The 11,619-nt window shown below is 51.2% G+C and overlaps 1 protein-coding gene and 1 long non-coding RNA gene across 2 annotated transcripts; one reads left to right on the top strand and one right to left on the bottom strand.

Annotated features, from left to right (window-relative positions):
• Window positions 1-2,795: 2,795 nt before the first annotated feature.
• LOC149357672 (uncharacterized) lies at window positions 2,796-9,717 on the bottom strand. The gene is made up of 2 exons (XR_016291860.1): window positions 6,040-9,717; window positions 2,796-3,453 (listed from the first exon to the last, which is right to left on the bottom strand). It is a non-coding gene; the product is annotated as an uncharacterized LOC149357672 (long non-coding RNA).
• Window positions 3,863-5,542, top strand: LOC149357673 (uncharacterized). Its single transcript, XM_089584828.1, has one exon. The coding sequence runs from the start codon at window positions 4,014-4,016 to the stop codon at window positions 5,370-5,372; it is 1,359 nt and encodes a 452-aa protein (XP_089440954.1). The 5' UTR covers window positions 3,863-4,013; the 3' UTR covers window positions 5,373-5,542.
• Window positions 9,718-11,619: the final 1,902 nt, after the last annotated feature.

The raw sequence follows: 11,619 nt of genomic DNA, 5'->3' as shown, positions 1-11,619 counted from the left end.
GCTGGGATGGAAGGCTAATGTCCGTACATGCCGCGTGCCAATGCGCTTAAGGTAGCTCCAGGGTAACCGCTCCAGGGTAACCAGACCTGCAGAAGAGTTCATGGAGCCGGTTTACTGCGCTTTCTGCAGACGTGTCACACATCTGAAACGCCTCTATCCACTTGGAGTGATCGTCGACCATAAGCAAGAACATGGAACCCTTGAAAGGTTGTGCAAAATCGAAGTGCAGACGTTCCCATGGTCTGGTTGGCCAGTCCAACGGATGCAAAGGAGGCAGGATTGTGCGTCGAGTTGAACAGGAATTGCACACTTGAACTTGTGTGGTAAATGTCGCGACCGATTCCTGGCCACCACACGTGCGAGCTCTTTCAGTCTGAGAATGCCCGGATCTCCCTGGTGAAATTCTTTGAGTATCTGAGGCTAGTATTTGTAAGGAATAACGATATTTTCATTCATTATTACAGCGCAAAGACGGCACAGAACAAGAAGGGGACACAACAAGAAGGGGACACAACAAGAAGGGGACAAAACAGCGCTGACTGTCAACTAAGTTTTATTCGAGACCAGTAGGGTTTTTATACCACCTGGCGATCAGAACAGGAAAAAACACACAAGAATAGCTGTAGGCATGCGCAAGGGTACAAGAACGGTGGTTATCCGGCACGTGTCAGATTTCACATTCTAGATATTTCATCTCTTTCTGGGACAATGCCACTGATGGTGCGCTTATGCACTCGTCCTGCAGTCTTATAATCATAGCAGCTTCTATTATTTCTCTTGTTAATGTGTCTCGGTGTTTCCCTATGACACTGCATTGCCTGTACATCGGTTCACATTTATCGTCGCTGTCATCTTCTGCGCTGCAGTCCCTGCAATGTTTGGCTACGTGGCCTGAGGTAGCCACACGTGCGACATTGTCACTGGGCTCTTTTAGCCTTTTGTTGAGACAGTGGCCAGTCTGCCCGATGTATTTTTTCCCACAGGACATGGGCAGTGAATACACCACACCTTCTTTACAAGGGACAAAATGATCCCCGTGTTTAACTTTACACCTGCGCGTTTCGTTAGTCGTGCAGTTAACTTTTTTGCACAAGCTGGAGAGCTTTTCCGGCGCTGAAAATACTACGTCAACGCCTGCCCTACTTTCAATTTTCTGGAGGTTGTGCGACACCTGATGGAGATAAGGCAAAACAACAACCTTTCTTCTTTCCCTTTGCCTAACCGGTTCGCTAGTGTGGCGAGGTCTCAGGTTTTTTTAGCTGCTTTTCTGCCACTGACACTAGTACATCGGACGGATAACCAGCCATCGTAAGGCGATCAACTTGTTTCGCAAAGCTTAGTTCCATACTACGCTGGCAACACTTCTTTAAAACATTATTAAAAACAGAATGAATAATTGCCCTTTTTACAAGTTTCGCATGAGCTGATGCATCAGCAGGATGTGTTTTTTTTTTGCTCGAGGCTCGTACGACCAACACACATGGGACGGAGTGAAATGAAGGCCGAGATCTAAGAACCTGATAGAATCATTAAGTGGGGTTTCATGTGTTAAAACCAGTGGTTTAAGACACTCTGTGAACACTGAATGAATCTTTAAGAACTGCTGCTAAAAACTGAGGTTGTCATTCTGTACTAACACAAAGTAATCAACAAATATAAAAATGCGGCACACACCGAACCCTTCCAAACGATCTTGCCGTGTTTTGTCACGCAAGGCCAAAAACATATCGCTAAGAACCGGGGCTAGGCACGAACCAATACATATCCCGTCTTTCTGAATGTACATATCCCCATTCCATTCTACAAAAGTCGAACTAAGATAAAACGATAACAATTCTAGGAAGGCATCGGCGGAAATTCCGCACTCGTTTTGGAAGGCTATAACACCATGCTTTTCGATGTGCTTATTCACAGCTGACAAGATTTCCGCCTGGGGAATTGTGTAATATAAGTCTTTTACGTCGACTAAAAATCCCTGCAGCTTTTTATCGTGATCCCATCCTTTTAGGAAGGTGATTACTTCGTCAGAATTTCTTATTCTAAAAGGGTCATCGATTGTTAAAACGTTGAGTTTCTGTTGCAAGTACCTTGCGACATGCTTATGCCATGTCCCTGCTTCTGAAACTATTGCACGAAACGGCCAGTTGGGTTTATGGGTCTTTGCAGAGAAAAAAAATCTCAAGGTTGCTCTTGTTGCAGTTCTCAATCATACTCGACAAATTGTTTAAATTCAACTTGTTGGTTAGCTTTTTTGCTTGTCTCTTAATTTTCGACATTTTTACATCATCGCACTTGTCAAACACAGCAAGGACGCCGTCTATTGCTTTTGACATGTACACATCTCTGGTTAAAACAAAAAAAACCTCCATCCTTGTCTGCAGGAAGAAGAGACAGCGAGTTATCTTTCAACCAATTAACTGTTTTGAACAAGGGGAGCTTCCTGCCTGCATGTCTGTACTTTGCTAAAACGTCGACACCTTCAGAGATGCAACGGTCTGCTTCGGTCTTCTCCGCGCGTCGGGAAACTTGTATCACCATAGCCAAGAGCTCCGGTCTCGATGTTTTTGGCTCGACCGCAAACTTGGGCCCCCGGCCAATTATTAAGGAATAACGACACTCATTTCTAGAAAGAGGCATCCTTGCTGCGCAGAAAGTTCACAGCGTCTGGGAAATAATGGCTTTATTTCTTTACTCACGACGTGCTGCAAGACCAGTCTTAGAAGCGGATCTTGGGAAGGTTCACCTGCCACATCATGACAGTTAGCGGGCAATAACTACATGTGTAGGAAATAAAGTTGGTCTTCCGAGCTGTAATGTTCGCATAGCACGCATCACAGCCGGAGGCAAACGTTTATTGAAAAAACAGCGGACAAGAACAGGTTACATATATAGTCGAGTGGGAAAGGGCGTCGAACGTCACATGATCAAACACGATAACACACCTGGTGATCTTTGGGCACGTGGCAGCAGCACGTTACACAATAGCCATATCGGCATGTTATCACAGCCCTTCCCCCTCAGCCAAAGCCGTGACGCTGCACTGGTCGTCGATCACGCGTAGACCGTCTAAGAACTAGTGGTGCCTCAGCGTTGGGTAGTTCTGGTTCTGGGCTTGGAGTCTGCAGGAATCTGAAGAAATCACCGGTTCCACTTGCTGGAGTTGCCGGTTCCGACACCGATGCCTTTCGCAGATGGTCCCGATGACGTCTATGCACATTTCCTTCAGACGTCTGAACTTCGTGCATGACGTGGTCCAGACGGCGTAACACCCGAGCAGCTAGCCATGTAGGCCCTCGGCTGAAATTTCTCACGTATGTACACAGCATCCCCACACTCGAAAACCTTTGACGGCACACGTTGACACAAGTCCGCGCTTTCCATGTCGGGGTGAAGTCTTGAAAGGGCAGAGCAGAAGTTCCGTCCCAACATGAGCTCTGCTGGTGCCTTTCCAGTCTGAAAATGAGGGGTGGAGTGCTGCTTGAACAAGAAACAAGAAACTTTACACGCCACTGTGCCTTGTCTTTGCTTAAGTGCACACTTGAGCTCGCGAAACATCCGTTCTGTTCTTCCATTGCCTGAAGGATGATACGGCGCTGTGTACATAAACTGGATACCGTTTAGCCTTAGGAATTCCTGAAATTCCTTGTTTGAAAAAGCAGTCCCATTGTCAGACACTATCAGATCTGGTAGACCGTACGATGCGAACATTCTACGCAAGTTCTCGATCACTGAAAAGGACTGAAGGGATGTCATTATTTCTATCTCAGCCCAGTTCGAAAACGCATCCACTGCCACAAGAAAACAAACGCCTTCGACTGGCCCCGCAAAATAGATATTGCCACACTGCTGACACTCTGCAGGCGCCACCTGGTGGCCGAAACTTGGCTCCCAGCGCGTGGCGGAGCGTCGTCTTCGTCTAGCTTGTGCTCGGCGGTTCGGAGCCTCGTCTGAGAATACGGCTGTGCTTCCCGCTTCCTGGTGACATTTGGTGGAGCCGTGCTGGGTACCGTCCCATGTACGCTGACCCCGACGACAGCCGTGACGCTTCTCCCCAACGCGCGGACACCACACCCGTCCACAAAGCGAGCCGTCGCCTGCGAGGCCTGCAACCCGAGTTCGAGCCACTGACCAGGCCTGTTAGAGCTATGACATCCACCACTGGCAGCAGCCAGACAGGTCAGTGCTCCGGCAGTGCTACGCCGTTCGTCCTACTCGCACCTCGGTCGCCACCATCCTTCCACGGCGACCGGTTCGAAGATGTAGAGGATTGGTTGGCCAGTTTTGACCGTGTGGCCGCATTCAATCAGTGGGACGACGAGCGGAAACTGCTGAATGTGTATTTTGCACTGCTCGACTCGGCGAAAACGTGGTTCGAGAACCACGAGGCGTCCTTCTCCAACTGGGCAGCTTTTCGCCGCGAGTTGCTCGCTACATTCAGCTCGAGCCAACGGAAGGAAAATGCTGAGATCGCCCTTCGCTCTACGTCACAGCAGTCCAACGAGAGCGTGGCCATGTTTATAGAGGACATGACACGCCTCTTCAATCGGGCCGACCCTGCCATGCCCGAAGCTACAAAGGTACGGCACCTTATGCGTGGGGTGAAGGAGCAGCTGTTCGCTGGCCTCATGCGCGACCCTCCGCTAACCGTCGCCGCCTTCGCCAAGGAAGCTACCTGCATGGAACGTTCGCTGCAGGAACGGAGTGCCCAATACGGCCGTCAGGCGAATGTAGCGGCCACTCACTACTTCACGTCCTTGCCAGGCCCAGGGGACGAGGCGATGCGAGAGGTTGTACGGAGCATTGTCCGCGAAGAACTGCGACACCTCCGCTTGGATGCACCGTCGGCAGGTATACCTTCAACGGCGGACGTCATCCGTGACGAAATCCAGCGAGCGGTGCAGTCACCACCAGCACCACTACCAGAGCCGCACGTCATGTCGTACAGCGATGCCCTGCGCCGACCTGCCCCCGTGCCGCAAGCGTTTCGCCCCGTTGCCGGACCTCGACCACCCCCCCGTTACCTGCGCCCCGTCGAGCAGCAGCAGGACCTGCGCCCTCCTATCAGCAAAGCGCACGTGTGGCGCACGTCCAACGATCGCCCGCTCTGCTACCAATGCGGGGAGCCTGGCCATATTCTGCGGCATTGCCCGTACAGGCGTGTGGGTTTGAGAGGGTTTCCGCCGGACGCGCCTCGACCGCGCTATGGTGAAAGACCGCAGGACATAGATGAGTACCTCGCCGCTCACGTGCTGCCCCCGACGACCTCGCAGCAGCGCCAATCGCGATCGCCGTCCCCGAGGCGCTTTACTTCGCCCAATCGGCCCTCCACCTCTGGTCAGTTCAGACGCACGTCCCCTCGCCGGGAAAACTGAAGACGGCGTCCTCCGGGGGTAGGGCCGCCGCCACTGCACAGAGTCAACAGCCTCCACCCGACGATTCGACGCGACGACCCGGGCAGCGACCACCCGATCCGACGACCTCACCGACGTGCTGCGAACGATTAGTTTCAGCTGAAATTTTAGTTACCGCCGACAGTTGTCAAGTGAACGCACTCGTCGATACCGGCGCTGATTTTTCCGTCATGAGCAGTCAGCTCGCCACGACTCTCCGTAAGGTTCTGACGCCTTGGTGTGGACACGTGATCCGCACCGCCAGTGACCATGTAGTGACGCCGATCGGTGTCTGCACCTGCCGTATCCAGATCCGAGGTCTTACTTTCACTGGCTCCTTTGCCGTATTACGTGACTGTTCGAAAGATCTGATTCTGGGCATGGATTTCCTTCGAGAGTGTGGTGCGGTCATCGACCTTCGGGAGCTCATGGTATCTTTTTCCGCCCAGCGAGCCGTTGACACCAACAGCGAGCCCAGCAGAGTAGTGTTGCGCCTATGTGCTGACCACATAACGCTTCCTCCGCGAGCCAGCAAATTCGTCACAGGCGAGTGTGATAGCAGCACCGGCACCCTTGGCATCGCTGAAGCGAACATGTCGCTGCTACTCGCTCGGCAAGTTTGTGTAGCCCGAGGCCTCGTAGAACTTACCAACGGTCGTACCGACATCCTAGTCACCAACTTGCAGGTGTTACGCCGCCTCAGCGCGGTGACCTAAGAGGTGCTTCCTCAAGGAACTGTCCAGTCCTCTCGACAACCGACGTCCGAAGTAGTCCACGTGGCCAGAATGAAGCCGTATTACTCCCGTTAGCCCCCTCTTCACGGAGACACTCGCGCCGTTAACTTTCCGCCCTCCCTCTATTCTTGTTTTTTTCCCCCGCCCGTGCGGCATCGAGCCGATGCCTCTTGGAAGGGAGGGGGGCAATGCCACACTGCTGACACTCTGCAGGCGCCACCTGGTGGCCGAAACTTGGCTCCCAGCGCGTGGCGGAGCGTCGTTTTCGTCTAGCTTGTGCTCGGCTGTTCGGAGCCTCGTCTGAGAATACGGCTGTGCTTCCCGCTTCCTGGTGACAATATGTACCCTGCTCCAAGGTCTTTCGTGTTTCGTCCAGAATGTGTAGGTGTCTTGGGATCGCTTTGCCTGTTCTCTTGACATGGCTTGCAGTGCCGGACGAAATCTTCAATCTGCGCGTCCATTCTTGGCCACCAAACATATGACCTCGCGAGAGCTTTCATGGCCGTGATTCTAGGATGATTTGCATGCAACATGCCAAGAATTCGCTTCCGTAGTCGTTCCGGAAGCACTACTCGGTTTCCCAAAAGGAGGCAGTCGCGGTCGACGGATAGCTCATATCGTCTCGCATGGTAGGCGCAATATTCTGATGGCACGTTGTGCTTGGGCCAGCCGTCGATAATCCACGCCTTAACTTGAAGTAATTGAGGGCCCTGCCTGGTAGAGGATGCCACTTGTGCAGTTACTGGGGGATACTCCATTGCCACTGGCAGAAGAACATCGCCCGGAGCTTCGGGTTCACCTCGCGTCTCCTTTGCGGGTAATCTGCTTAAGCAGTCAGCATTTGCATGATCTTGCGTTATCAGATAGTCGAGGTCGTAATCATATGCCGACAGCATTAACGTCCAACGGAGCATACGTGATGATAATACAGCTGGAATTTGCTTCTGTTGTCGAAATATGCCGAGTAGCGGTTTGTGATCTGTCAGAATGAAGAACTTTCTTCCACAATGATACTGATGAAAATGACGAACGCCAAAAACTATGGCTAAAGCCTCTCGATCTATCTGGGCATAGTTCCGTTCGGTCTTTGTTAACGTTCTTGACGCATACGCGATGGGTCGCTCGTCCTTGAGGGTCGCGGTGCGCTAGGACTGCTCCTACACCCACCGGGGAAGCATCGCATGACAGAACTAAATGCGCGCTGGGATCAGAATGCACCAGCAGCGACTCCGACGTTAGAAGTTGCTTCAGGCTTTCCAACGCTTCCTGGTGTTCTTCACGCCATAAACACACGACGTTAGTCTCGAGTAGACGATACAAAACTTCTGCGACCTCGGGGCGGCCTTTCAAGAACCGATTATAAAAGTTTATCATACCGAGAAATGCTTGCAGCTCTTTCTTGGTTTTCGGTACAGGCACTTGACGAATCGCTTCTACCTTAGCTTTCGATGGGTAGATACCACGCGAGCCTATCCTGTGGCCTATCCAGATGTTCTTTAAAAAACTCGCACTTTTTCGACTGGACCCGCAGTCCCGTTCTTGGAATTCGTTCGCAGACCTCGGCGAGCTCTCTGCTGTGCTCTTGTTTCGCTGGCCACCAGAATGTCGTCCAGGTACACAGCTACTTGCGGTAGACCTGTGAGAACTGTATCCATTACGTGTTGGAACAGCCCGGAAGCTACCGACACGCCGTATGGCAAACGTCGCACATTGTACAACCCTTTTACGGTGTTTACCGTCAGAACCTGCGCTGTGGAGTCATCAAATAACAGTTGTTATTACGCCTGCGTCAAGTCCAGCTTAGAAAAAACGCGGCCTTTGCCCAAGTTTGCCAATAATTCTTGGCTCGCAGGCAAAGGATAGCAGTTGCTCCTCAACGCTTGGTTGACTGTGCTTCGGTAGTCACCGCAGATTCTGAGCGATCCATTCTTTTTTCGAACGAAGACGATAGGTGTAACCCATTCTGAATACTGTGTTGCTTGCAGAATTCCTTGTCTCTCCAATCTGTCCAACTCAGCTATGACATCTTCCTTGAGCGCGAACGGAATGCTTCGACATTTCAGAAACCTTGGCTGAGCGTCCTGTTTGAGCTCAATGTGAATCGGCGGCAGCGTAGCGCCTGGAAATGACTCGCTAAAAATTTCAGCAAACATTGAAAGGATAGTTTCTTGCCTGTTGCTCACTGCGTGAAGACCTGTAAGCTCTATATCCAACGCCCTGAACCAGTCACGGCCGAGAAGTGTGCTGCCGTCGTCATTTCTCACTACCAGTAGCGGCAGCTCGCAACTTCGCCCTTTGAATTCTACGGGAACCATGGCTTTTCCCAGAATGTCAAGGCCTTCTTTCGTCCATGTGACGAATTGCACATCTGATTCTTCCAGGTCAAAACTTTTAGCAATTTGCAGTTTTTGATATTCCTCGCGGCTGATGATTGACCTAGCTGCTCCGGAGTCTACTTCCATTTGTACGTTCTGACCACCAATGCCGACGGTGACAAATTTGGGACAGTTCGTTACCTGACTGATGGAGAGTAAAGCGTCGTACTCAGTCTGCGCCGGCGTGGATTCAGCATCCAGCTGACGCTGCACTTGCATTTTCTTTCTGCGACATACCTTGGCTAGATGCCCCTTTTCAGAGCAGCTGAAACACATCGCATTCTTGAACTTGCAGCGATACGCTTCGTGCTTGCCGCCACATCGGGAACACCTTTCATCCCGAACTTGACTCGATGCTCCGACGCGGTTCTCTTCCGCCTGTTAATTTTTAGGGGGCGTGCTCCCTTTTGCTGTCATGTCTACAGCTTCCTGCTTATGCTAGCTCATTATGCGTTGCTCTTTAGCGGCTATTTCTGCGGTCACTGCGAGCTCGTAAGCACTCTTGAAAGTCAAGTTTTTTTCTGTCAGCAGCCGTTGCTGAACAACACTGTCCCTTATTCCGAATACCAGGCGGTCACGCAGCATTACATCCAAGGGCAGCTGTTTGTCGCCAAAACAGCAGTTCTCAGCTAGCTTACGTAAGGATGTGACATAGCTACAGATTCGTCGTACTGCTGGTCCCGCTTCGAAAAAACGTACCTCGAGTACAACTCTGAAGGCTTCGGATTGACGTGGTCCTCCACGGCGTCGACGATGACTTGGTACTCGGCACTTGGCGGTCGTTGAGGTTTCACGAGGGTTGCTATCAGGGAGCACGCAGCCTCTCCACAACAGCTCAGTAAAGCTGCCCTCTTGTCGGCGTCACTCGTCAGCTTGCTCGCTGCGCAGCACAACTCGATGCGCTCCACGTATTCTTCCCATGAAGAATTACCATTCACATTAAACTCGCCGACGCGACTGCCGAAAGCCATTTCGACAACAACGTCTGTCCTCCCCCCGCAGGGTTAGACCATGCCTCGTCGCATGGCACATGCCACGCATCACAGCCGGAGGCAAACGTTTATTGAAAAACAGCGGACAAGAACAGGTTACATATATAGTCGAGTGGGAAAGGGCGTCGAACGTCACATGATCAAACACGATAACACACCCGGTGATCTTTGGGCACGTGGCAGCAGCACGCTACACAGAATAGCCATATCGTCATGTTATCACGTTATCACACGAGCATTCTTCTCTTTCGCTTGGCAATTGAAGGTAATCGAGATAAGCACTCTACGTCGGCGTTTTGACACGATGGCTTATACTTCAAGGCAAAATTGTAAGCAGACAGAATTAAAGTCCACCGTTGCAGTCTAGGTGCGGCGATAGTTGGTCGAACGAAAATTGGCTTCAAGGGCTTGTGGTCTGTAACAAGCACAAAAGGGCGCCCAAAAAGGTAGCAGTGCAAGCGTTTGACGGTGAGAACTAGAACTAGTGCCTCTTTTTCCAATTGGCTATATTTTACTTCTGCTGAAGATAAAGTACGTGATGCGCACGCCACCGAGTAGCACTGTCAATTTGGCTGTACATGAGAGATGACCGCTCCTACATCGTATGCCGATGCATCTCACGACAGGGGTCGTAGAGAGTAAGAACTGGCGGTTGTGATAGCAGCTACTTGATGTCCGGGAAGGCTGCTTCCCACTAGTCATTCCAGGCGCAGGGCACATCGATCCGTAGCGATCTGTTCAGGGGCAAAACAGCGCTTGTCATGTTGGGAACAAACTTTCCCTAGTAGTTTATCAAGCCCAGCAGTGAACGCAATTGCTGCTTTTGCGCAGAACGTGGAGCCTTCGCAACAGCGCCAGCTTGTCCGCAGCAGATTCAGTTCCATGCCTGTCAATGGTATGTTCAGAGAACTGCAACTTGTCTTGGAACAATTTGCACTCCTCCTTCTTTATCACGATGCCTCTCTCCGAGAATCTCTTCAGTACCGCCTCCAAATTTGTCTGGTGCTCCTGTTCAGTCTTGCCGGGGGGGGGGGGGGGGGGGGGGATGTCATCGATGTAGCAAGTACCATCATCAACACCCTTCAGAGCATCGAACATGATCTTCGGAAAGATCGCCGGTGCTGAAGGGATGCCAAAATACAAACGGTTAAGAACATAAGCCCTTGTGCGTGCTCAAAGTCATGCAGGCTTTCAATTCCTCGTCCATCATATTTGCTGACAAGCCCGATTTAGGACGGTTTTCACAAAATTTTTACCTCTCAATAACGCTACCAAAAGCATATCTACTTTCGGAAGCGGGTACGTCTCGACGTCTAGGATAGAGTTCAGCGAGAGTTTGTAATCTCCGCATTTTCTAATTGACCCATCGCACTTTACTACTTACGTACTTTCAGGTACTTTACTATGTAGCGTACTTGCTACTGGCGACGCGAGAAATCATTGTCATCTTCTCGAGATTTTCTAGTTCAGCCTCTACCCTTTGCCAAAGAGCGAAAGGTACTTTCGCGTTGAAAAGAAACGCGAAGAGCGGAAAGCGTGGCCATCCGCACAATCAGCGCTGCCTATACTCCGTTTCATTCATCAGGTGCAACGCTGCCAAAGCTAGCGCTCCTTTTTGCGCAACCTGCATCCGTGACACAAAATAGTGCGTTGCTTGTGGTGAGCGAAAAGTACCAAATGCTTTGCTGGCAGGCTTCGTGAATAATACTTTTGTCATCAGCGTGACAAAAAACTCGATCGAGATCTGTGATTTTGTATTTTGCGCTTGTCGTATTTTTCAATTTCACGTTTTCGCTGTCTGCGCAACCCTGGCCGTGTTTACTCTTTCCGTCCGGCTCCCTTTCACTTTTGAGAAAATGGCGTCGTGCTCAGCGGCCGCGGCCACCCTCCTGTACGCATTTTCGCGAAGGTTCGTGCATCCAAGCTGTCAAGGCAGTCCCGTACCAGGATCCGTTTTCCGGAGAAGTCTGTTCGGGAAGTACTGAGTGCTGTGAACGAGGACACCAGAGATATCCCCGTACCGTTGCCAAAATCAAGGCGGAGCGTCTCTGTTGGCCTCTGGCGTCACCGAAGAAAAGACCTCGCGACGTGAAGATTTCAAGCTCGCGAACAGTCAAGAATGACAGCT

Source organism: Amblyomma mixtum, chromosome 3, assembly GCF_055824585.1.
Source record: "Amblyomma mixtum isolate Tamu chromosome 3, ASM5582458v1, whole genome shotgun sequence".
Lineage (NCBI taxonomy): Eukaryota > Metazoa > Arthropoda > Arachnida > Ixodida > Ixodidae > Amblyomma > Amblyomma mixtum.
The sequence above is the reverse complement of the archived record's forward strand: the minus strand, read 5'-3'. Positions and strand labels throughout refer to the sequence as shown.

Excerpts from the sequence above, each read along its gene's own strand:
- LOC149357673 (XM_089584828.1), top strand. The coding sequence starts at position 4,014 with ATGTACGCTGACCCCGACGACAGCCGTGACGCTTCTCCCCAACGCGCG.